At 47.3% G+C, this 26773-nt stretch overlaps 1 protein-coding gene across 3 annotated transcripts in view; it reads left to right on the forward strand.

Annotated features, from left to right (window-relative positions):
* DHX57 (DExH-box helicase 57) overlaps positions 1–17428 on the forward strand; it is a 32331-nt gene extending 14903 nt beyond the window's left edge. For all 3 annotated transcript variants that reach the window (XM_073339822.2, XM_073339823.2, XM_073339824.2), the window contains 14 exons: positions 1815–1869; positions 2404–2609; positions 3612–3728; positions 4171–4267; positions 5917–6090; positions 6440–6640; positions 7740–8016; positions 9809–9904; positions 9997–10080; positions 10714–10848; positions 12586–12660; positions 13321–13455; positions 15585–15785; positions 15924–17428. In XM_073339822.2, coding sequence (XP_073195923.1) covers positions 1815–1869; positions 2404–2609; positions 3612–3728; positions 4171–4267; positions 5917–6090; positions 6440–6640; positions 7740–8016; positions 9809–9904; positions 9997–10080; positions 10714–10848; positions 12586–12660; positions 13321–13455; positions 15585–15785; positions 15924–16067 — 1997 coding nt within the window. In that variant the 3' untranslated portion in view covers positions 16068–17428. The remainder of the gene's footprint in view (positions 1–1814; positions 1870–2403; positions 2610–3611; positions 3729–4170; positions 4268–5916; positions 6091–6439; positions 6641–7739; positions 8017–9808; positions 9905–9996; positions 10081–10713; positions 10849–12585; positions 12661–13320; positions 13456–15584; positions 15786–15923) is intronic.
* Positions 17429–26773: the final 9345 nt, after the last annotated feature.

Genomic DNA, 26773 nt, shown 5'->3' on the forward strand with positions numbered 1-26773 from the left:
CATTTGTTTATTTTTACTTTATAAAACTGCAAGTCTGTTTGCCTACAAGAATCTGTCCATCAAATAATGTACCATTACATATAGTTTGGCATAAGACCCACTTACAAATATGTAACATCAATATATTTTATGATGTTTGAGAAATATCATTGTCTTCTATTGACATGAGCTCAGTGCTATTTTTTGTTCATTTTCTATCTTTTAGCCGTGCATCTCTAGCATGAGGCACACATTTCCCACACCAGGCAATTTCCGTTTGGCTCTCTTCCAGAAGCCACAGTAGAGCTCTTGCAGGCAAGAGGAATTCAGGACATATAACACTGGTCCTAGGCTGCTGTCGTACCTATGTGCATTCAAGAAGCCTTATTTTGTCTCTAAAAATGTCCCTCTTTCTTGGTTAGATCTCATTTCCGCCAAAGTCCTATTAACCCTGCTGCTTTATGGACAGCAGGCATTGCTGCTTAGCGCAACACCAAGAATACCTTCCTTTCTTAGGAACAGTATGCTGCATACACACCCATACCCTCAGCCCCTGCATTCTCAGTAGATCAAATACGAAGATGGGGATTTAGTTGCAGCGTTCACTAAATTCATTTAAAATATAGAGAATAGTAACGATTAAAATGCTTTGCTGCAATTTTTTTTTAAACAGAATTTGGTAAACAAGCAATTCATCTTTTTAGTTGGAGCCTTTTTTGAAGGTGACTTGCTCCTTTAGCAGATGATATTCCCCCGTAAGCACAGGGCCTGGATGAAGAGCAGGTGTTTGTAGCTAAACCCAGATAAAGCAGAGGTGATAGTATTGGACACGTTTCGAAGAGTTACGTTATGCCACATTGCCACTCTCAGTAGTGTGTGTCTGCCCAATTGTCCATGATTTACGTCCAGTTGTTCTCTTGGGCTTCCCATTGAGACTGGATAGTCAGTTAGCAATAGCAGCACAAAATGCCTTTTATCCCCTTTGGCTGGCCAGGAGATATTGTCCCATTCTGCCAGATGCGGACTCAGTCACAGATGTGACCTTCAGTATTGCGACATATTTATTATATGAGAATGAAACCATAACTACTAAAACTCCAGCTGGTGCAACACGCAGCAACCCACCTGCTGACTAACACAGGTCATTGGCTATCCATCAAATATCCGATCAAGTTAAAGGTGCTGGTCATGATCCTCAAAAATTTCAGAGACAGCCTGACCTTGCTGCAGTTCTCCGAATGATGGAATTTTCTATGACAAGGAGACCTGGAGACAGCCTTCTTGATGGTTGGCCTACAGCTCTGGAACTCCTACAAGAGCCAAGAATGGCAAGAAACTTTATCTGCAAGACCCAGCTCTTTGACATAGCTTCCGCAAAACAGGAAAAAACAGTCCCTTCCGTTCTGGTAAATGGGGAGAGGATCGAGTATCCAGGTGTACGTGTAGGCCCCCATTTGGATGTATGCATATTTATACAATGCTCAGATATCCCACTGAGCGTGATATAAATACCTAACTAGATGGAAATACATTGCTTCCTATAATTCTAATACTGCACCAAATTACCTTGCTACAGGAATCCTCTTTGTGTAAACTGGGTGAATGCCAGCAGTGTTCTTGAAAAACGTCAGCCATTTGTTCTGGACTGAGTTGTGTTCCCAATTGCAGTATAGTTCTAAAAGAATCTCCATAGTGCTGTTAAGTTCACGAAGGTGGGACAAGGGGTGAAGTGGTGAAACACAGTGTGAGAAATTGTAAACGCTAGCCCTCCCCTGACCTCCACTCCTGAAATTGTAGCTCGCATTTTGCTTTAACATTCTAATTTTTTTCTTTAGGTCGGACATTCCCTGTGGATCAGTTTTTTCTGGAAGATGTAATTGCAGTCACAAGGTATGAAATCATTGACCGCATTCTCACAAGTAACTGCCCTTTGGAATAGTTCCATTGTTGTATGCAACATAGTTGTTGCTGTGTCGGTCCCAGGATATTAGAGAGACTGGGTGGGTGAGACAGTATCTTTTATTGGGCCAACTTCTCTTGGTGAGAGCGTTTTCATGCCCCACAGAGCTCTTCTCCAGGCCTGGGAAAGGTACCCCAAACATCACAGCTTCATGCAAGGTGGAACAGATTGTTTAGCATAAGTAGTTAGGACATATTCTAAAGGACCATTCAAGCTTTACAATATGTGCTAACTACTTATGCTAAGAGTGATGTTACATTCCCAGCACTCCTACCTGCTCCTAGTAGGAGTGACAGAAAAGAGAAGTCAGGGCTATGATTAGCCACTCATATTCTTTATACAAATTTGTAAGGCATGCAGGTACCATGGTAATGGGCAAGGCATAATACCTTGAAAGCTTAATTTAAAGGGCAGGCTGTACAAACAGCTTTCCCTATGACTGAATTCTCTCTGGTCATGTTCAGGTATGTCTTAGAGGATGGTAGTCCGTACATGAACAACACGAAGCGAGGTCCGGAAGAAAAACTTAAAGCAAGACGCAAGAGAACTGCATTAGAAGAAGTAGAGGAAGATCTAAGATGTTCTCACCTCCTAGAGGATGACACTACTGTCAAGGATTCAGTCCCAGACCAGCAATTAACTTTTAAACAACTCCTGATACGATACAAAGGTAATCTCGCTCTCTCTCTCATCCCTAAAAGCATATTTACACACCCAGCTGGTACTCTTGAATGTGTTGTAAAGTATACTACACGCATTTTCATAATTTGAGGCTTCATGGTTCAGAAAACCTGACCTATGAAGAAAGGTTTTAAAAAAAAAAACAACGGGGCATGTTTAGTCTTGAGAGAAGAAGGCTTGTGGGCGACTCTATAAAAATATTCAAATATATGAAGGGCTGTTGTTAAAGACGACGGTGATCAACTGTTCTCCATGTCCACTGACGGCAGGATAAGAGGTAATTGTCTTCATCTGCAGCAAGGGAGATTTAGGTTCGATAGATGGACTCCACTGGGGTGTATATTGACTTGCAAAATAGTGACCCGATAAGGCTGCATTGTGTTATCCACTCCTCCTTCTTTTCATTGTAATCCTTCATGTACAGTTCTGGGGTTGCATCTTCTGGTGGGGGTGGGGCAGATTGTAGTAGCCCAAAAGAGTAAGGGGCTTTTGGGGTCTGTTGTATTTAAGAAATGAAATACTGGGAGGAGGCAGGACAGAGTTTGTGTGCGGGGTCCAGGAGACCTCTGGTGTCAGTCCTGGGCTGCCCCCATGGCATTCCCAACTCCTGCCTGGTACCAGTGGGAGTGAGCAGTGCTGGGCTGGCCCCAATGTGTTTATTCATGGGATGTGGCACACAGGAAGTGTGGTGCATTGGGAGTATATGAGACCCAATAGGGGGTGAGGGAGAGGAGAGGAGAGTGGGAGGAGTGGTAGAGTTAATAAGGAGGAGTCAAGGGGAGGAATGAATGAAGAGAGAGACTGTGAATGGGGGAGGGCAGGGCAGACTGCACTCAGAGGTATTACACTTACTGTACCCTTCAGCCATATCTACAGGGATGCAGGATCCTGCTTGGTGAAAGGTTGCTGATCCTCTGTGTGGCCATTTTCTCAGTTAACTGTGTAGTGTATGCTCTTTTATGAGACACCAACTCACCAATTTCTCTTTCAGGGATTAGTAAATCAGTGCTAAAAACGATGGCTGCCATGGACTTAGACAAAGTTAATCTGGAATTAATAGAGTCCCTGCTGGAGTGGATAGTCAGTGGGAAACACTCTTACCCACCAGGTAACCTGACTGTCCATTGTGGGTTGTATAACAGGGAATACGTGTAACAGTTATGTGCTTGTGTAGATTGTGCCAAGCTGACGCTTTCATCCAAAACATAATTTCCATAACTTCCAATTTTATCCGAGGACATTGAGTCTATCAGAATGGGGAGGCCCCTAATTTCTATGGGGATGGGCAGATGGGTACACTGGGCCAGCTCAAAAGCTATAACAAAGAGATGTACCTTTGACAGTATGCTGACGTCTTTATCTGTCTTGTCTGGTTAGATTGTAAATTTTTTGGGACGGGGTCATTGCTGCTTGTGAGTTTATATGGCGCGTAGCAAAATGGAGCTCCAGTTTTGACTGGGGCCTTTGTGCACTGCAGTAATATCGAAGTGTAATAGTGCATTTTAGCTGAACTCTTCTATTGACTCTTTTCTTTCCCCCTATATATACAGGTGCTGTACTGATATTTTTGCCTGGTCTTGCAGAAATTAAGATGCTTTATGAACAGCTACAGTCTAATGCCCTTTTCAATAATAGACATAGTAAACGGTAAGTCTAGTGTCCCAAAATGGTTAGTGTGTTGAAGTTAAATTAAGGGTAAAGAAACCAATTAAAAAAAATTACCTTCTACTCAAACTCTGATATCTGTCTCCAGTTACAAGTGCAGATTACTTACTGTTTGAGACAGCTGGTGATGGAGAAGGCTTAGATGCCATAATCTCCATTTCTGTTCCATTTGGAAAGGTCCTTTGAGTTAGCACAGTGGCATATTTAGCATATTTGCGATGTAAGTTCTAGTCCCGTTTCCTCAAACTGGGGAAGGGAAAGTTGCAGTTTTGGTGACCAAGGTAAATATAACTTTAGAATTTTGGGAGGCAGTCAGATACCACGGTAATTGTTGGATAAGAACCTAGATAGTCTTTATGTGCTGTTTGCAGTGGGTCTTCATGCACTAGCTAAGGCTATCCAATGGAAGGCTGAAAAACGTAGAGTCTAACTTTCTTTTACCCTGTTTTGCACTTCAAAAACATCTGAGTTTTTAACACTGTGAAGTATTGGGTATTTCTAAGGTAAAACATTCTACATTTTGTGCGAATGATGAGGAAGAAAATCAAGAGTTAGGAAAAATAAGCTAATACTTGGAGGGAAGCTGTCCCATGCATATTTAGATCACAATCTAAACATTGCATTTAAATAAGAAGTAATTCTCCTGGTTAGGTTGAGTGACCTTAGCCTGATGTGTTGTGGTGACCAAATTTCTCAGTGGAATAGAGTGACACCCACAGAATGACTTGTGTAAATCTGGTGGCAGCCCTGGTTGTACATACTGTTTTAATTTCAATCTTTCAAAAAGCACCTAGCTAAGCCCTTGGCCAGTGATAGCAAATCATAGACACATGTGTTGCCTTAGGCATGCAGACCCTATCACTACCAGGCTCCTTAAGCTTTCTGGTGAGTAAATACGGAAGGGGCTTATGGGGATAGAAAGACAGCAGAACCCTACAAGGCACAAATCTTGGCAGAATCCCTCACCGGCTTTGGGGAAAGACAGTGGGCTCCCACTTAGCTGCTCAGAAGAGCTCTGCTCTCAGGACCCTTCAGCAGAGACCTCAACCCAGCTCCAGCTCTGAAACCCAGTCCCCCACCGAGAGTGTCCTTTCCCCCCGATAATATTTTAAAGGCCTGCTCCCCATGGCCAGTGCAAGGTGGGGTATGGAACCCTATCACAGTGCCACTTAAGAGACTGGATCTGTTCAGTCTAAGGGCTGATGGAACTATGGAGAGAATCAAGAAAACCAAGCTTGCTGTTAGACTCTTAAGGAGGGGGTCTCGTTTTCTTTGCTCCTTCGAGCTCCAGACTCACTTCTATGTCAGCAGCCAAATCCAGTTACTGGATATTTGCAAGTAAACTCTGTGCGCTGCATTCTGCCTGGTGATTATATCCACCAGAAGAGCTAACAGTGAAATGTAGCGAGGAACATGTCTATCCCACAATCCATGGCCCTTGGAGTCCCCATTCTGAAGTTGTGGCAGGACATTCCAATGTTGGGACAGGGGACATGGGCTGCACATGGGCTCCATTCTGAGAATGGGAAGGTACAACCTACAGTACTCTGGGCTAAAGTTGTACGAATGGGCAGATGTTGGGAGGAAGAAAGGTTGGCAAAGATAAGCATGCGCTCATCTTTCTCTTCTAGCTGTGTTGTTTATCCACTCCATTCCTCACTGTCCAGTGAAGACCAGCAGTCTGTGTTCCTGAAGCCTCCTGTAGGAGTTACCAAGATCATCATATCTACGAACATTGCAGAAACATCCATCACCATTGACGATGTGGTCTTTGTGATTGATTCTGGGAAAATGAAAGAGAAAAGGTATTGGGATTATTCTGGTGGAACTGTGATCTCGGAAGATGATGTGTTCTGCATGGTATCTGTTTAAAAAAACTGTCCAGAACATTAGAGTATGAATTCACATCTGTTAAAGAGCTGGAGAAAATCTGAAAGGGCTTCATTCTGCAACTTACTGTGTGCACAAAGCTCCCATTGATTCAGTGGGAGTTCCATGCATGACATCCATTACAGACATGCATCCATAGTGTTGGTAGTTATGGCCCTCCAAAAGTTCATAGTACCTCTCAGCTTGAGCTTCGGTGTTGGTGCTTTTCGCTTGCTTGAAGTGAAACTCCCATTCTCATCCATTTTGACTTGTTTCCTCTTGTAGATACGACCCCAGCAAAGGAATGGAAAGTCTGGAAGACACATTTGTGTCCAAAGCTAATGCGTTGCAAAGGAAAGGGCGGGCAGGGCGCGTAGCCTCTGGAGTCTGCTTTCATCTTTTCAGTAGCCATCACTACAATCACCAGCTTATAAAGCAGCAGTTACCCGAAATACAAAGAGTGCCTTTGGAACAGCTCTGTCTCAGGTAAACCATTATCAACGTAATCGGTCTTAAAGGGCCATCCCCCAGGACAACCTCTCTCTCCAGGCGGGAGCAACAGAGTTATCACACCCCCACCAGGCTCCTGATATCATAGGAACCAGCAAGCCCCCCTCTTCTCACTTTTGTTTTGTTGATTGGCTGTTGAGTGCTCTCGTCTCTCACTGACTACCAGTCTACCTCTGCTTCAGGACTTTTGGTCTTCCCACCCACCATGTTACTGCCTCAAACCCATCCTCCACTCACCATTTCCTTGGCCCGGCCCCATCCCTATAAACAAAGGCAGTGCTAACAAGATAATCCTCTGAGCACTTTTTTGGTATGTTGCATTCCTTTCTTGCAGCCCCATATTTGTTGTCTTTTTAAATTACAAATTCTTTTGGGGGTAGAGGGACTACTGTGTCGTCTTACGTGTTTGCACACAGCCTCGTTCGATCCCAATTAGGCACTACTGCAATATAAATATTAAAGAGGGAGGCCTTTGACGCTCATGCCGGTAATTTAGGATTAGAAGGTACGTTTGCAAAGCCAAAGCCCAGTGATGTAAATGGGAGTCTTTGCATTGACTTGAATGGGCTTTGAATCAAGTCTGTGGGATCAAAACTCATCCCTAATCGTTTTGGACCACTTCCCAAGTTGAATTATGCCTTATTGGCTCTTGGCCAGGAGGAATGACAACTCGTTTGCTTTATGGTGTGGAAGGCCTGTATAAAAAGATGGGTCTTGCACCTTGTTGTGACAGTCATCAGATCTGAGCTTGTCCTGATCTGCAGTAGTAGCAGATTCCTTAGTTATTGGTTAGCTCACTGCCCCTGCAGCTGCAGTGGCAAAGGGTGGAGAAGAGGCCGTCTGGGATTGTGTAGCCTGTGCCTGTTAAGGGCTTTAAAGATAAGGATCAGCATCTTGAAGTGGATCAGAAAGTCAGCAGGGAGCCAGTGTAGACCCTGGAGGACTGGTTGGCTGTGCTCCCATTGGCATGGCCTATCTAGAAAGCAGGCCATGGGAAGGGCACTCTCAGTGATTTGGAAGAAGTTTGCTGCTTTGTCCTATGTCAGCAGACTGAGTTGTCATCTTTTTCCTTAAGAATTAAGATTTTGGATATGTTTTCTGCACACGGCCTTCAATCTGTCTTATCCCGCCTGATTGAGCCGCCAAGAATTGAATCTCTGCGTGCATCGAAACTGCGACTGCAGGACTTGGGCGCTTTAACTCCAGATGAAAAACTCACCCCCTTGGGGTATCACTTGGCCTCCTTGCCTGTAGATGTGCGGATTGGAAAACTAATGCTGTTCGGCACCATTTTCCGTTGCCTGGATCCTGCCCTAACTATAGCAGCAAGTCTGGCCTTCAAGTCCCCTTTTGTAAGTATGCCGCCCTGAACTCCGCCTGCGCGCCAAGATCTGAAAGCTCTGTGTTATATTCATCAGTGAACAGTGTAGTGTACTGCAACATACTACTCTTAAATTTCTTACCAGTCCCACTTACGGCACAGCGCATCTTTGTGTTCGTATAAAATGTTTTTGTGTCTGGACTGGAAATAGTCATATCGTAAGTACATGCACAGAGACAGAAGTATCAAGAACAGTTTGATCCCTAATAAAAAGAACATAATACTTTACTGGAGGATGGAATTCTTTTGAGCCAAATAACTAATCCTTGTTTTCAAATGACACAGTGGTATTGGGCATGCTGTGAATGTAAGAAGAGGCCAAAATAGCACCAAGAGAACAGCAGTCCTCTTCAAGAGTGTGAAATTGATCAAAGACTGAAGTGATTATAAATATTCACTAGTACATAAAGCTTCAATTTTTAATTCTTGCTGAGTCCAGAAATGCAATCTATAAGTGTGTGCAAGGAATAGTCCTGGTGAAATTATAGGTGTCTGCTTTACATCTCCTACGCCCACCTGTGTTTGGAAGCAGTCGTGGTCTTGCTCGTGGTGGTTATGAAGCTGACAGTTCTGAGCTCTGAGTATAGTGTTCATTCCTGAACTCAGGCTGTGTGCGCACACGTCAGCTTAGCTTGTAAAATCCGGTGCTGTTCTGTACGTCCAGTGGGTGTAGTTGTTCGATCTCTGTCTAAAGCAATATACGACCTCATATCAAAGATCAGGACTGAGTGTTCCATCTCAGTGTATGGTTTTGCCACCTATAGTTAATGGTACAAACAGTCTCTATTGTGGACAATACAATCATGAAATTGCCTCTGCAAATCCCTTGCGGTTGGAGTTCTGTAAGTCTGGAATGTATTATAGAGTGGTGTAACTGTGTTTGGGGCCCATACGTCCACTGCAGATCTGTTTTGTTAAATCATGGTTCTGAAATGCCCCATCCTATAGCCATTCTCTTTCCATAGAAGATAGGTGGCTTTCAGACTTTCTCTTCCCTCCTCTTTCCTTCTCCATTGCACATTTCTCCTTTTAGCTTTAACTGTATGAAATTGTTAGGGGGTTTAAAGATGTGTTTTTTTGATAGGTTTTGGCCTTGTGCAGATCCAGAGCAGGGCTCTGCTTTTAATTATTTCTTTCCTGAGCCACAAATTGACACATGGAGGGCCTGGTGCAGGGGCATTCCCCTCAAGTGTTACGGCTGTGAGACATTCATTCCCAGTCAGAAGTGGGAAGGTGCTAGGCTCAGGGTTTTCTCTAGTGTAGACAAGGCCTTTCTAATGCTTCCTAATCTCCTCCAGTGAGGTCTGCCGCGGCAGTTCTCGGAAAGAGAAAGGAAGGTTGTTCCCCAGTATGTTGCTTCTGCAGATGCAGCCTGATCCTCCCTCCTTCCGTTTCTTCACAGTTACATTATTGAGGGTAGGGGAAACAGAGTTGCTTAGGATGTTCTGGAAGTGAAGCTTTTTATAATATCAAATCTTTGGTTAGTATGCAGACCTCCCCTAATGAATACGTTGCTTTGGGACGGTTCTGGGACCAGTGAGTCACAGCATGTAACTCCGACAGCAGGAGTCTGCATAGGCAATATACCCAGAGAATTTCAGTTACTGCTTAGTAAACTTTTTTTGTCATGGATATGAGGACTGCAACTGATCAGTAGCTTACTGGTCATGTAAGAAAGACAACGTGCATTACCAGTGATAAAGCACCTGTCTTGAGCAACGATGGGAGAAGCAGAGATGAAATGTGTCAATCTATTTATTTAGGTGTCTCCATGGGATAAAAGGGAGGAAGCGAACAAAAAAAAGCTGGAATTTGCAATAGGAAACAGTGATTACCTGGCTCTTCTCCAGGCTTATAAGGTGAGCTAAAAATCAGTGACCCAGATCAAAAGTGTGTACATGTTCTGAAATTTAAGGCATCATCAATAAAGTTTGGTTTCTCCATTATTTAGGGATGGCACTTAAGTACCAAAGAGAGTTCTCGTGCAAGCTACAGCTATTGCAGGGAGAACTTCTTATCAGGAAGAGTTCTTCAAGTAAGTCAGTTTTGATTCAGTATTTTTCCGGATTAATTTTTAAAAAGTCAGTAATTGCCATCATGTTGTCAGTCAGGTCCGTCTTTATTTCACCTCCTCTTCTTGCCCCATCCTTTTGATCTTCTTCCAAGTTCAGCTAAGAGCTGGGAAATATTACTGACTGTAACTTTAGCCAGCTGTCTGAGCCTGTAATCCTAGTGTAACCAGACATGTTTAATTTAAAAATCAACCCAAGGCTCAGACCAATGTTGGAATATTTCAGCTCAGAAGGAATTGGCTTGAGAGAGTTCTGAACAGCAGCAAAAGCTGGGTTGGAAACCTGTCCACCTTAACTGCAAGCTCCTCCTACTCTGTTGGATTGGATAATGTCTTCAAATGGAGAGGGCATACGGATCCATGCCTTTCACATATCCACTGGTTGTCTTACTGCAAGCAACCAAAGTGATCATAGGTGATTGTTGGATATGCTGAAGGATAGTCCTTGCAATTGGTGTTTAAAATGGGAAGTCTGGTGTGAATTAACCTCACATGCATGCTGTTGGCAGACAGGATACTGGGCTGGATGGACCTTTGGTTTGACCCAGTATGGCCATTTTTATGTTCTTATGTTCAAGGCTTTCTGTTGACTTATAGGAAATGGCGAGCCTAAAAAGGCAATTCACAGAACTGCTGTCTGATATTGGATTTGTGAAGGAGGGGTTAAGAGCCAGGGACATGGAGAAGAGGTGGTCTCGAGGAGATGGTGTTTTGGATGCTACTGGAGAAGAGGTAACTGGATCTTTACTGCTTTAAACTGCTGCTTTAGTCTCTAATCAGCCTTTGTAGCAAACGTTCACTGATTTGGTGTGCTTGCTGGGGCAGGCTTGTCTTGCTATCCAATGTGATTAGTGATCACCATTTTCTTCTTTGTCAATCTACCATCCCTCCTCCCTTCTACTTTGGAGACATGTATTATAACATAGGTCTGGGGTCAGAGACTGAGGGAGTTAGCCACTGAGGGCGTTTATACTCTTGGTTCTACAGCAACAAATCTGAGGTGCATGCTCACTGCCTAATGAATAACCATTCTGCAATGGCCCTGTGGCAGGACATGCAATTCCCACAGCATGGATCTGCACAGACAGTGTATTTGGAGGTGAGTCACTTTTCTGCACCCTCCTAGTGCTGCTTTCCAGTAGGTTTCCAGTATAGCCCTAATGAGAGCTGTAATCGCAACGGGACAGAGGTGTAGATGACTGTTGCGAGGTCCATGTTGGAAAGGATGGCTGCGCTCTCCTGACCAACTCTGTAGGGTGGAAGGCGCTATGAGTGAATCTAGGGAGAGAAATAGATCCAAGGAAACTGAATGTCTGGTATGCACCATCAGACTTTTTTTTTAACCTCTAGTTAATTATCAGTTGAAGTAATTAACACACTGGAGTAGTTAAGGCCTTGTCAACACTGTACAGTTCACTCGAGCGACCGGCACAGCGGTGTGACCACTCAAACTGGCCTGGCCCAAGTGAGAGGTGAGAGCAATCACACTCGAGTTGCTGGATCCACACTGGTGCTGCACTCAGTCAGGTGAGGTGCTGGGCTTTCTGGGGGCATATCCCATGGTTCTTAGCGGCTCATGGTTCATATCCATGCTCTAATCAGAGCTGTCTTGTGAATTCTTTCACAATGTATTGTACGATAACTTATCTGTTCTTCCTGGGCACATGTGCAAATGTGATCTTAACCCACCAAGTCAGTAAAGTAACCCATTTCCAGGTTGGTGCACACTAGATTGCTGTCTGTGGCCTACATTCCAAACAGTGTGAAGGCATGGATCCAATCTGGAACCTATTCTAGATATTTTCATATACCACACTCATGGCCATATTATCTGTGCAGTGATACCAAATGTTGCAATTAGTGCAACTCTCATTTTGGGAACAGGAGATAGATATTGGGTATTAGATGTGGTTGAGGGCATTTCAGCCCTATGAAAGCAGTAGTGTGCTTTGCTAAGGAGATCACGCAGGCCGCACGGAGCAGTCGAGACAGCTGATGTAGGTTTTAATAGCTGAAGAATCTCCTTATGCCAACTGGTAGTTCTGGAGCGGGACAACAAGCGCACAATGGCGAGACTACACCATCATGCAGACCTGGCGAGGTTTGTGATTTATCCTAGGGATCAACTACATAGTAGCATGGAATAAATGTTTGGGGAGTGTCCAGATTAGCTTTGACAAACATATTAACTATTGCAAATTAATTGGCAATTAGTTTAATTAAAGGTTAAAAAGAGTGTAGGCAAGACATAACCTGAGAGTGCAGAATCCAGTGACTGCTCCTAATATGAAGTTACATATAGTTGGCTCAAAAAGAGAGTACCAACAGTGTCAGTAATTTAGTTTTAATATGAAGTCATGTTCTACAGTGAATCAAGAAATCCCTGGTTTTCACTGAAGGGTCACTGGGACAAGGCCTGTAGGTAGTAACCTGGAATTGTAGTACTTATTGTATGTATTTATTTCACAGGCAAACTCTAATGCAGAGAACATCAAGTTGATATCAGCAATATTATGTGCTGCTCTGTATCCCAATGTTGTCCAGGTAAGAGGGTGCTTTTTTCCTTTTCCATCTTCATTTGCATCCCACTCCCTTTTGAGTGGCAGATCTGTACTGAATGCTTTGACTCGGGGTTACTCTGGCAGACTGCCTCTTGTTTAAGGGTACGGTATCTCCACAGAGCATGCTGCCCCTATTGCTTTAGGCCTTGGCAACTGAGCTCCCATTTACAAACTCATGTAGCTGGCTACTGCTGTCATTCCAACAGACTTTTATTTTTAGTGTGATCTTAAGATGCCAGGAGCATGCATCAGTAACCACCACAGGCCACAGTCTGAACATGAGCAGCAGGAAATGAATTCTGGGGTGAAAGCCAGAGCATTATAAAACCAACCCCCAAACTGTATCGACTAGTTTTGCAGAGTGCTGACAGAACTCTGGTAATGGGGTCTAGATACTTCCAAAGTCACCTCTGGGCCGAGACCAAGCAAAAACATATCCTAAAAGGAATTTGTTTGAGAGTTATGAGCAACTGAAAATATTGGGTTAAATGCAAGCTGGAATGCAACACAGTACCTTTCTTGATGTCTAGGGTAATACTTCCTGTTGTTGTTGACATAGTAATAGATGTGGGGAAAGATGGTTTACTTGGGGCAGGAGGTGTAAGAGAGTTATTTTATTACTGTTTATTATCTTCACATTTAGGTGAAAACCCCAGAGGGGAAATACCAGTATACCAGTGCAGGAGCAGTTAAATTACACCCAAAGGCAGAGGAGTTGAAGTTTGTTACAAAAAATGACGGTTATGTTCACATTCATCCTTCCTCAGTGAATTATCAAGTAAGGATTTTTTTCCAACTCAGTAACATACATTCTCTACGTTTTTAAAAAAGACATTACTTCAGCTAAGTGCTGCTTGGATTATGAACTAGAGCACTGAGCAGCCTCAAACACACAGCAACGGTGTGCTTGAAATCCTCTCGGTGATGGGTTTCAAAGAGCGGCACAGATCACAGGTAAGAGCCTCCATTACAATAGATGACAGAGACTCAAATTTGGAAGTTAAGTTTGTTGGATCCAGCAATTTCATGGCCCTGATTTTCAGAATTGCAAGAACGCACGTTCATGCAGAGTTACCGCAATGGCAGGGGATTGTGCCTGTAGGGATCACCGCAATTGTCCTGTCCATGCAATCTCAGGAATTGTGCAGGAGATGGCAAGTGTTTATGCATGTAGCATCTTTACAGGGGCAAACTGACTGACAGGAGGGCTCATATTTCTACCACTGAAATACTTTATTTGTAAATAATTCACTGTTGAAATGCACAGTATCACTTCTTCCTATGAGATCAAATGCAATAATTTTCTTTGAAGTTGATGGTATCCCATTAATAAAGATCACGAGGGAAACTTACCATTGAACAGGTGCTTGTTTTTGGGGTTTTTTTTATGAAAGTGATACATGGTAATGCTGATCCTCCTTTTTGAGGATACAAATTAGCTGTTAAAAATCCATATTACATTGTTAAGTATAATAACCCATTGGAGTATTGTAAAACTTAATTGTTTATAAATCTATCCTGGTGAATCAGCCCAAGTCTAAACTAACATGAGAATGAACCTCTTACACGTCAAACTCTCCTTGCTATCCTACATGGGCAGCAGGGAACTCAAGGCACTGTCAGTAATTGGCTGATTTCCTATAGGCCTTGTTGCTGAGGTGGGTCCTGAGGAGAGATTTGAAAGACAAGAGAGTAGTGTCCTAGAGGATTAGTTCAGGGAGGCCATGCTGTGAGCGGGGCAGTATGGAAGAGGCGTAGACATTTGTGTGAGATTCTGATGAAGGGCAGAAGAGAGAGAGCACAGGAGACAGGTGGAGGAGACAGGATTATGTTATACGTGACATTGTGAGCTCTGCAATGGCACGTTTCAGAAATACAAACAAATCAATGCCACGTGGTCCCTGTGAGCAGCTGCAGCAAAGCCCTCTTGCACTCACGGGAAGGGCAGCTGTGCGGAGGAAGCGGGCAGTGACTCCCAGGCAGATTCTGACGAGCAATCCCCGGAGGAGAGCGTGCCATGCATCCAGCAGCTCCTCCCCATCCTTGCTGTCAGAGTCTGTGGTGCTCAAAAGGGACACAGGTATTACAGGAATGACTAAAGGCACCTGTCTAGGTAGAATGAGACCTGGGGGGAGAACAAGCAGAGCCACTGGGCTTTCCCACCACCCAGGGTGCATAAAAATCAATGATGGTTTTGAAAAAATAAAGTCAGATTTTTTTATTTAAATTGGATTTTTTTTTATTTTGTTGTTTAAATTATAAGTTTTTCTTTTTAAAATGCATCTGTTTAAAATGAAATCTGAATTAAAACAAAATATGTTAAAGCCTAAACTTATCTCTTAGAACATTGAAATAACAAAATAAATATACTGACTCTATGAGCTTCTGTCGCAAACGCAGAGTTAAAGGCTGCTTTTCTGTGTAAAGAAAGAATCAGGAAAAACATGTAACGTTTGGGGCCAAGCTTCGTCAGTGTGGCACAATAGGTCAGCCTGAGTAACTTAGGAGACTGGATCTTTTTCAAGAGAGTTAAGCAAGTAAGAACTGAAGTGCTGGTCACTTTTACTTAGGCATATTGAAAATGTTCCCAGGCTGATGTGAAATAATCAGTTCAATTCAGTAACTGCAGTTAATCCCTCAATTTAATAAATCCTCTAGTTTTAAGTGTGAAATATGTTTCGATAAGAGAAGTTTGTGTGTCTAAAACCTTTAAGGTTGTTTTGAATAATAAAAATAAATCGTATATGCTGTTTTATACGCACAGGGCAGCGAGCAAGCCAGTAATCTGCAAGGGAATGGGGATCAGATTTATTCCTTAACTGTCTGAAAACCTGTGCTCAGTGACACTAATGTAATCACCATTCTTACTCCTAACTGACTACAACCCTCTGGCATTGAATGTTCCAGACCAGGCACTTTGACAGCCCCTACTTGGTGTATCACGAGAAGATCAAAACCAGCCGTGTGTTCATCCGGGACTGCAGTATGGTGTCAGTGTACCCGCTGGTCTTGTTTGGAGGAGGGCAGGTCCACGTGCAGCTGCAACGGGGGGAGTTTGTCATTTCGCTTGATGATGGATGGATTCGATTCGCAGCAGCCTCCCACCAGGTAATGAAACCAGCGAGTAAGATTGTGAGTGCTTCAAACCTTGCTCTGCTTCTGCACCACACAGAACATGCAGATGTAGAGTACAGGGGAGAAGCTATTTCATGATCTTTGTGGGGGGTGTTTCCTTGTTTGCTTCAGGTGGCAGAGTTGGTGAAAGAACTCCGCTGTGAACTAGACCAGTTACTCCAGGATAAGATCAAGAATCCCAGCATGGATTTATGCACGTGCCCGCGAGGATCCCGTATCATTAGCATGATTGTAAAGCTTGTGACCACCCAGTAATCTGAGAAGCACTTTTATAAAGACCCACTTCTAACTGTGCTCGGAAATGGATTCTGGTCCCGCAATGTTTTTGTATTGTCAGAGTGTGGCATTGATCCTGGTAGTGCTAAATTGGTAAATGGGCCGTTTTAGCTTTCAGAAAATAGTCAAAGAAATAAACCTGAGCAAAATGGCTTCTGCTGAAAATGAAAGGGCTCACGGAACAAACTAAGGAATGGAAAGCTGGCAATTCTCGTGATAGTGATTGAAAACTCCAAATCAGAGAAGGAAAGCGTAGAATTTGTTTTAAAAAAAAAAAAAATAATTCTGTTCAGTGCTGGAGTATGTTTTCTGTGGTCTGTTTTTGTCAGTGTTCTGTTTTTTCCGGTACAGCACTTTTAACTGACTTTTGTTAGGAAGATCAAGGAATCACGTGCTATGCAGCTTGCCCTTGGAGCAATATAATTATCAAGAGAGAGAGACAGCGCACATTACCTGGTCAGGCTGCCCAGAACTTTTCTACAATCAGTATAAACTACATGGCCAAGAATCCCACCTTCAGCAGCTGTTCAGTCTAACATCGGCACTTATCAATCATTTTAGGGTACAGCAGCTGTTAAAGGAGCTCAGTTTAAGGACTAGTACGTGAGTTGGTCATTAAACTAGTTGATTGTCTTTAAAACTAAGTGTGTTGGTCCCTCATCAGTGTGAAAAAGCTGGTCTGCCCCTAGTTATTCACTGATCGGAACGTTTGTGTTTGTTTGGACCTGGCTCTGACCAATCCCACTGCGATTTCGTATCCTTCACTGGAGTAGTGGTGCCCAAACTTTTCCTGTCATGTCCGTCCCGTTCTCCCCCCAACCCCCCCACCCCGGCCCGTACCAGTCATGGAATTTGTCTCCCCCCCACCCCCCAATTACTGCGCAGCCAGGGCTTCCTCAGCTGAGAAGCTTGAGCTGAAGGCAGAGCTGGGTATGGGGAAGGAGCTGGCCTGGGGGCAGAGAGGGAATGAGGGTGGAGCCAGGCTGGGGCTGGAGCAGGGGGCGGAGTGGAGCTGTGGCTGGGGGCAGAGCGGGGCTAGGTGGTTCTCCCTCCCCACCCATGGGGGCTGGCCTGGGCCCCGCTGCGCACCCCCCTGAACATTCCTCCGCACCTCTGTAGCTGGGCGTGCCCCACAGTTTGGGGACCACTGTTCTAGGGTGTCTTCTCAAGGAGCTGGGACTTGCACACACATGGCTGCATCCAAAGCCCGCTGAAGTCAGAGGAGCCTTTCTGTTCACGTCAGTGGGCTTTGGACCATGCCCACAATTCCCCATCCAGCCAGGAGAGAGATGGGACCTTTATATCTTAAATTGATTTCAGTAAATGACTGTTGTGTTAAAGACTGTTTCCTGCTATCATCCCTTATTAAATCTCTAAAGGCGGCGGGCTCTTCCTCCTGAACAGCTGCTTGGCTGGCCGCCCAAAATACACCAGCTTTCTAAGGGCAAAGCTGCTCAAATACATTTACACCCTTCTCTTCCCAGAAGGGCTGGAGTATTTCCTCCATGGGTTTCACTGACATTGATCCACCTCTGGGTGGTAATCAACGTGAATGTGAAACTCTGCTACTTAACAGGAAATCGCCCTGCTCATGTGCACTGGAGACCAACTGAAAAGAAGTCACATGTTTCAAAGTCATAGAAGCTTTCTAGCCAAACCCTCGTGCGGAGGGACCAGGCAATGGAGCCAGGGACCTGGAGCACTCGGGATTGATCATGAAATATGGAGCCTTCCCCTCTGCAGTGCTTACTTTCAGTCGAACAAAGATGTTTCCAGAAATGGCTGTTCGGTGCCCCGTGGGAAATATCTAGCGGAAGGATCCTTTGTGCGATTACAAGTGAAAGCATCGTGGCCTTCGCCTGCTGCTTGAGGATCATTTGGACGGAAGCACTGTGACTGCATGGTTTGGTGCAGTGGCTAGTTGCTTCCCAGGGGAGATGGTGGTCACAATTAGCCGGGGCACATTCCTGATGGGTGCTGGCTACTGCTAGCAGCCCTCCACGTGTTCGCTAAACTGGCCTGATTCCTTGACAAGGGAATTGTGCAAATTGCCTCTGTTTAAAGCAGTGAATCAGTCAGCCCTGGAGGCAGGAGGAGGACCACAGCCGGCTTCGGAAAGCACACACGTCCCACCGCGAAGGGATCTGTCAGAAGGGGCAGAAAACCATGCTCCGCAAAAGGAAGGGGGCACCTGGGCAAAGGGAGGGAGCCCGCACCAGTCAGAGCAGTCACAGGAGAGGGTTTGTTTGTTTTAAACCTGCTGCCTATTAATGTCATTGGGTGACCCCTAGTTCTTGTGTTCTGTGGAGTAAATAACACTTCCTCATTTACTTTCTCCACCCCAGTCATGACAGATATATTCAGGCCTCTGGCCCTTCAGTTAGTGGCTGAGAAGCTTTTTGGGTTAGGGAGGAGAGAGGGTTTTTGGCCTTTTTCTACGTCGGGGAAAAGGGCACCAACCATTTTATCCCCTTTGCAGGTCACCTTTCAGAACCCTGTACAAGCACTGTTGCAGTTAAGCTGCAGTCATTACCCTTTGCTATTATTTGACTAAGTCAGTTTCCTGGGAGATGTCCCACTAAAGAAGATGCCTGATTTAGCCTGGCCCCATTAAGGGTACTGCGGCAGCTTACATTTCCACAGCCCCTTTCATACCAAAGTGCTTTACATATGCTACAGATACAAGACCACGGCATTGCAGGCCCCTGGAGGGGGAGAGCGGTCACCAGCGGCACAGGAAACACACAGCGCTGGTGAGTGCCGGGCAGTGTTTGTCAATGCCAATGAAGCAGCACCTTGCCCTTCCAAACACATTCTGGGCTCTGAGGGCTCACACAGAGTGGACAGTCCCCATCGTTCATTCTTGACTGAAAAAAATCACAAAGTAAAATGTATGGAACTGCATCGAGGAGCAAGGGCTATGCCAGCCCTGCCCAGAACTCAGCCTGTAGCACCAGGCCCGCTCAGTGTGTCAAACCTGATGCTTAGAGCCCTAAGTTACAGTGCTCTAGCAGAGCCTAAGAGCTTTCTCTCTCTCTCCAGAAAATGCTTCTGCCAAACATCCCCCTTCCCTCTGTGCCATGGCTCGGCATGAAGCAGAGCTAAGAATCAGGGTGGAATGTTTCCTGATGTGCTACGCTGCTCAAAGAGGCAACGGTCCCAATCCCTGGTGGTGCTTTGTATTTTTAGATGAACAGAACTCCATGTGGCAGCCTTACAAATCTCCATAACTGAAACATTTCTCAGGCAATGAATGACTTCAATAGGGTCAAGTGTTTACCCTATAAATACAACTGTTTTATAACTGGTTTTTCCTCACCAGAACAGTGTGTCAACTATGTTGTGTGTCCATACCTACCAATCTGCCCACCTGTGGTTGTACCAGTGCATTCTGGGAAGATCTGGACTGCTGTCCCAATGCTTCAACAAGGGATAGAGTGCTGAGAGGATGCGCTCCCAGAAGGGAGTGGGACATGCAGCTCCTAGCGTGAGCGCTCTCACACATACTCGTTGCTGACTCAGGGATTATCCTGTTATCACTGTCCTGGTCTCCAGAAGATTATTTACCAGAAGTCGCTCAGGTGGTTTGCTTTGCTAGCATGTATATTAGTACCTGACCGAGCACTTCAAAACTACTGTGGAAACTGTGGTAAAGAAGTGATGCTGAGTTCATGACATAGGATCTTACACATTTCTTGGTTAGGTTTCTACAGGGGAGATCATACACTCCTTGGGGCAAAGGCTCTGTCTTCCTATACATTTGTACAGCACCAAGCACAACGGAGCTCTAATTCTGACTGTAGCCCTCAGGCGCGAATGCCGTATGCAGAATAATATAGCAAAGAAGTATGGCTCGTCAGTGCTGCTGGAAGTGGCCCCCTGGGTGGTGTTCAAGAACCCCTATATGCCGTACTTGGCTTCTGAGAAGTCTTGGTGAGCCCAAGTCTGGACCCACACCAGGAGAACACCAGCACCGAGGTGAAGACCTAGTGAACCCAGATCCAGTAAGGCGCTAGGTGGAGATCACAAACCACAGAGTGGTGTCACTTGTCGTCTTGTCATGATGCACATTTCTGCCAGGTAACCCTGAAATGAACTGCACCAGACCCTGCTCTCGTTGCTGTTGGTGGGTTGGCAGGAGTTTAACAGGGGGCTGAGTTTGGGCCATTGTTTAAAAATCAAAGGCTCAGAGCTTGGCGCAAGCATGACTGAGCTGCCTTGCTCTAGTGGAGCAGTGCAGCCACAATGCCAACCCAGGCGCCTGATGCAGGCTGTATTCGGGGACTGAAACCTGTGTTCTGTTACAGGCTGTCACTTGGGGGGGGGCCTAGGGGGCTCTGAGAAGTGTGTGACCAGGGTCCTCAGCAGTCAGCCTGCGAAAGAGCTAATCTGGAGCAGGGTGAGCTGTGCCTCAGGGAGCAGCCTGCTTTGTGTCTCTCTTTATTCGGTTGTGTTTGATTTCTGGAGTCTAAGAAATAAAGTCGTGAGACTTGGCAACCTTCCAGCAAGAGTGTTTCCTTTCTAACTCCCTGTGTGAACCATGGACACAAACGAGGATTGACCAGGGTGAGGGCAAAGCTGCAAGAGCAGCTCCTTGATGATCAGCGTGTAAGCAGAGAGCGAGCGAGCCAAATAGTGCACTCTTCGGGCTTCATTCCTTCCTCCGCGTGCACTGCCTGCTCTCACTAGATAGAGCAGGCGTCTCCCACCGACACAGCGCTGTCCACACGGGCGTGTCTGTCGGTGTAACTTATGTCACTCACGGGGGGGCTTTTTCACACCCCTGGGCGACATAAGTTACACCAAGAAAAGTTCTAATGCAGACATACCCTGGCTGTTTTTGGTGGAGGGATAACTATCGAGGGCACAGCAGTACAGACGGAAGCGAACAGACAGTACCCCTTGAGCTAGATCTGTGAGCAGAACCGTTGTGCAGACATTAAATCCCAAATCATGCCATCCAAGTCGATTTCTCAAATCCAGAAGAAATCGCATTGCAAGTGTAAAATGCTGATTCATTACCACGACAAAATAGCAATGCCAAAGACACAGACAAGCACAGAGACAGATTGAGTGGCGCAGACAGATGGCTGGCTGGCAGGGAAACTCTAACTGATGTTTGTCAACTACCTATCACCCTTTGACTTCCAGCACTAAAACTGGTTTCAGAGTAACAGCCGGGTTAGTCTGTATTCGCAAAAAGAAAAGGAGGACTTGTGGCACCTTAGAGACTAACCCATTTATTTGAGCATGAGCTTTCGTGAGCTACAGCTCACTTCGTCGGATGCATCCAATGAAGTGAGCTGTAGCTCATGAAAGCTTATGCTCAAATAAATGGGTTAGTCTCTAAGGTGCCACAAGTCCTCCTTTTCCTTCAGCACTAAAACTGTTACTGGCAGGCATTGGGGCATCAGCTCTGAAGTCATTAGCTGGCAAACAATGACCTATTAACACATCACTGTAATTGAAAGCAACTGTCAACACCGTGTAAGATGCCCATATGTCCCATTTTGGCCAGGACAGTCCCTTTTTTAAGCCCTGTTCCTGCCCTGAGTCCTGACTCTTTTGGCCAAAGTGGGCATTTCTCCTGTTTGCTCTTGCTGACTTGATCAGTTGGCCAGAGCAAAGGGGACTGATGCCCACTTTTGGCAGGAACGTGGGGTGCGGTGCAGAGGAACGTGCCAGGGGACAAGCGGCGAAGCCAGCCTTGCAGTGTGGGAAGCTGGGCTCCAAGGGGGAGAGGGAAGGCAGGGTTTGAGCACACGGGGCGCAGGCAAGGCTCGGACGAGCTGCTCGTGCCAGCCCCATGAGGGGGGCGAGGAATGGGCCAGTGTCCTGGTTTTTCCCTTTGGGAAATTCGGTCACCCTAACACTGTGCACTGGAGTTGATGAAACACTAGGGACGCCATATGAACCGGTCAGCCCTTGTGCACGGTCCGGAATAGCTGAAGATGAAAAGACTGATGTGCTCTGTCTCCAAGAAGAGTTTGCTCATTTGCTGCGTGCGCTCATGTAGAAGCAGCTGGGGAGCTAGAAAAGAATCCTTTTCAGGCCTGTGGGAAATGCCTCTCCAAGATTTACCAGCCGCTAGCTCACGAGAAGCAGCTTTCACCTGGTACCAGCACTAGTGTCCCGCAGCTGGATCTGAGACAGGAAAGCTGATGTCCCGTGTCGGATTCAACTGCAAGTGATGGAGATGTTGCTGTCACAGCTGGTGTCCTTCCACTCCCCTTCCCGTTTTGTATTCTCGCAGGAAAGGCTAAAGGATTATTGCTCTGTCCCTTTTCATGCTGGTCTCCTGCCTGTAATGGGATTAGCACAAAGTTTTGCTTGGGTCATTCAAGGCCAATGGCCCTACTGACTAGGGTGTGTCCGCACCTGGAGCAGGGCTGTGATTTGCGGCACAAGGAGCCATACCCCGAGTAGCTCTGAGTGAGCGAACTCATAAAAAATAGACGTGTCCCTGCAGAGGTATGGGTAGCAGGAGGGGCTAGCTGCCCTGAGTCCCATCCCACCCCACCCGAGACCCGAGGTACTTCCAGCCCCTCCCACGACATGCACTGCTGCAGCGCCCCTTCTGTCTAGTGAGCTCCGTGGATCAGAGCTAGCGTGGGGCTGTCCCCTCGAGCTGGGATTGGTACCTTGCAGTTCCAAGCAGCGACATCCTGCACACTTAGGGGCCCATGGGGCCATTTGCAGCTGGATTCCTTGGGCGTCCGCTCATAATTGTTGGAAGGAGAAACGTAACCCAGTTCTGGCCACAGACACGTCTCTCGCTTTCCAGAGCTCGTCCTCTCTTTCCAGCGTGACTCGGGTGCTCCTATGTGACTGTAGCCTCCCACCGCTGTGAAGAAGGGCCGGGCTAGCAAGAGAGGCTCCAATATCTGGATGAACCCAATGCGCCTTGGCAAAGAGGAAGATTCTGAACCTTTGTGCCGGCCTGTGGCCGAGTGCTGAGAGTCGGTAGCTGCCTTCCATAGCGAGAGCATAAGAGGTCCTGGTAGGTGCATGTCAGCAGCACCTGGTTACCAAGAATTAACTGGAGAATTTTACTCCAGGCCTCAGTCTTGGCTTGAAATGAGGTCGTAACATGAAGGGGATCCTCTGAACGCAGAGCTCTTATGTGAGCAGAACTGGCCTCTCCCAGCTCAGAAGAGCATGCTGAGATCACGTGAGAAGCAGAGAGCTTGGCCATTTGGTAACCCTCCCTTCCAAGGGCTCTGGAGTTGAGGTTTCTCAGTTCAGAAGGCTGCCATCCCTCGGGGCAGAGGTGGGGGCATGAGCTGTGAGGTAAAGTGGCGTTGCTGAGGTTTGGCCCGGGGGGGCACGTGTGTGCCGGTAGGTGGCTGAACGCTCTTTCTTTGCTAATGCAGCTTCTCAGGTATTTGAGATGTGGAGCAACCCTGACTGTGCTCCAGTCCAGTCTGTGCGATGACAGGTGGCAGTCTTCAGAGCCACCACAGGCTGGGGAGTGATGTCATGCATTGAGGTTTGAACAGCCGAGCAAAAGTGCAGGTTGGATCTGGTTTAGGAAGCCAGGAAGCTGGGAACAGAAGGGGGCTGCAGGGACGTAGGCTGCAGTCACTCCCTGAAAGAAGGTTGAGGCAACAGAGGCAGGTCATCGGTAGTTACTCCCTGGAAGGAGGGAGTGTGAGCTGGGACACCCAGAGCTGGGGACAGTAGAACAGGACCAGAAGCTGTAGGAAGGAGCGACAGGGTCTGGCTCAGTTGCCAGGTATAAGGTCCCTGGACTGGAACCTGGGGTAAAGGTCCCTGGGTTCCCCTACCGCCCACTGGGGAAGTGGCACCATCAGGGCAGTGCCGGAGACCGTTCCTGGAAGGGGAAACCACGTAGTGACCTGGCTGGAGGGCCGAATGACAACAAGGAGGCTGCAGTTCCTGGAAGGAGAAAGGGGCCACAGCGAGCAGAAGAGACGGTGTTGAGGTGCGACTGCCGGCGGGGGTGTCGGCCTGGCAGGGCTAATCCCCAGAACCGCCAGGAGGTGGCGCCGTCCAGTGGTGAGTGGAGCCCCCATGGCACAGGGCGAGGGACAATCAGTAAAGTCTATTGGGAACAAAACGTCCTAGCTCTGGTATGGGCCCACTGCTAGATGGGGCTCGCCATGGTGCTGACAACGCTGCAGGCCCGACAGAGGCGTTCAAGGCATAGTTCTGTTCTGTGTGTGGACAGAAGCAGGGTGAGGTTCGAGTGCCTGAGGCTGCTGCCACACTTCCTAGGCCGTTAGTAATCCAGGAGGCTGGTAGACACCGTGCAATAAGGAAAATTGCAACGCCAGAAGGGGAGCGGGTCCGGCTTGAGGGGCACCAGCAGAGCTGGGGTAGGGGGACGTCTCCAGGGCCAGGGGGGCATCAAGTCAGGCCCAAGAGGCATTGGCACAGCTCTGGGTGGAAAGCTCATCCCAGGCCGGCCTGTGCTCTGCCAGGACCGTTAATGTGGGGGGGGGGTTTCTAGCCTAAATTTCATGTCAGTTTCTTTTCATCAAGTTGCTCTTTTGATGAGGTCGTTGCGCCCCAGAGCACCCCCATTAACCCTTCCCAGGAAAGGGTCCCAGTGTCACGGCTCTGTTGGGTCCCTTTCATGGGGCGTTTCCAGCCTCCCTGTCCCCCAGGGCTTCACCCCTGCCCCATCACCTTTGCAGGCTGATGTGCCTGGGGCAGCCCCATTGGTTGGTGTGGGCGTGGTGGCGGACGTGGGCTGTTTCCTTGCCCCGTCCCACATCACCACCACTGGCAAATAAACCAAGCCCCCCCCCCCGCTTTGCAGCGCCTTTGTACCCCTGCTCCGTACACAGAGCAAGTCTCAAGCCTGGGGTCCAGCTTGGCACCTTGTCTGGGCTGGAACCTGCTGGCTGGAGCCCGGCCTCAGGGCCCCAGCTTCCCCACTGGGTGGCTTGAGCCTGGGACAGGAGCCGGTCCCCTCCTCTCATCTCTCCCCATATCTCCCTCTTCCACTGTCCCACAGGAGCCTTGCCAGGCTCAGCGCAGGTGCAGACAGCTTGGGCGAAGGGGAATTCCTGGCCTTTTGGTCTCTGAGCCGGGGGAGGTTCAGCACAGGGTCCTAGGCAGCTTTGTGCAATGCCTGCCGCTGTGCGATGCCATCGGACTCCGCTCCAAGGTGAGGGAGTGTGAGCCAGGAGGCTGATGGATGCTTCTGGGAGGTGAGGCAGGATGTGGGGCAGAAGGCGGGAGCTGTTCGAGGCCCTTCTGGGGGGCAGAGAGGGGAGCGGGGTGCTGCCCTGCAGCAGGAGGCTGCTAGGCGTCTCTTGCCTGCCTGCCTTGAATCCTGCTTTTCTAACCAGTTCCCATTCACCACATGGAAACGCGCCCTCCCCCGCCCCCCCCAGCTCAGAGCTTGCCCCGTCTCTCTGTGGGGTGTCTCACTCCCTGCCTCCTTCTATGCTGCCCCCAGGACTCATTGCTCTAATCCCGCCCCCCCCTTGGAGTGACATAAGAACGGCCACACTGGGTCAGCCCAAAGGTCTGTCTAGTCCAGTGTCCTGTCTGCCGACAGTGCCCAAATGCCAGGTGCCCCAGAGGGAATGAACAGAACAGGGAATCCTCAAGCCATCCATCCCGTCATCCACTCCCAGCATCTGGCAAACAGAGGCTAGGGACACCCTCCCTGCCCATCCTGGCTAATAGCCATTGATGGACCCATCCTCCATGAATTTAGTATCTAGTTCTTTTTTGACCCCTGTTATAGTCTTGGCCTTCACAACATCCTCTGGCAAATTATTTACCTCAGTTGAAAACTGACCATTTACTTCTAGTCTTTGTTTCTATTTTTTAACCAGATACTGATCTGTGACAGGCCTTTCCCTCTTATCCTAGGACTGCTCACTTTGCCTACAAGCCTTCGGTGAAGGAACCCGGTCTAAGGCTGTCTGAAGTCCACTGTGTCAATGGGCTTATCCTTGTTCACATCCCTGTTGACACCTTCTGCCAGCCCTTGGTTCCTCCACCTGAATGCATCGCAGACAGATGTGCTCCTGCTGGCTAAAAGGATCTCCAAACAGCTGCCACTCTCCTTCCCCCAGACATCTCAGAATCATTCTGGCTCTCAAACCTCCTCTCCTCCCTTGTTGGTCTGTCTGCCTTGCTCCCCATAAGGAACATGGTCTGCAGAGGACCAATGGATGTTGGGGCATTCTGAGGAGGGAAAGTCATGAAGCGTAGGTTAGAGTAGACCCAGCAGGGAGCAGCCAGGGCCTGAGAGCCCTTATCTCACCCAAGGCTGGGCCTGCAGGGGCTAAGGAGAGTCACCATAGGTAGGGGTGGGGCCACTGAGCAAAGCATGGGACTGGGGGAAAGCTCTGGCTGCTACAGCGGAAAGACGGGGGGGGGGTGTACAATGTGGAGGGGAGAACAGCATGTTGTGGAGACCTCGCTGAGCTGAGAGGAATCAGAAAACTTTGAGCTTTCTGGGGAACTTGGGGATGACGCAGTGGGACCAGGTTGCCATGAGGTGGCCCTGTCTAGAGGAATGGGAAACCGCTCAGAGCTCAGTTTGAAACAGCTCTAACTTTATGGAACAGGATTTTCTGCTGTCACGAGAAGAGCTGGGCTCCGTTCACTGACAGCACATCACCTGGATGAAACCAAATAAAACGGCAGAAGACACCAATGAAAAGATAGGCAGGCTTTTAATGGCATGATCGACAATC

This window comes from Lepidochelys kempii, chromosome 3, assembly GCF_965140285.1.
Source record: "Lepidochelys kempii isolate rLepKem1 chromosome 3, rLepKem1.hap1, whole genome shotgun sequence".
Taxonomy (NCBI): domain Eukaryota; kingdom Metazoa; phylum Chordata; order Testudines; family Cheloniidae; genus Lepidochelys; species Lepidochelys kempii.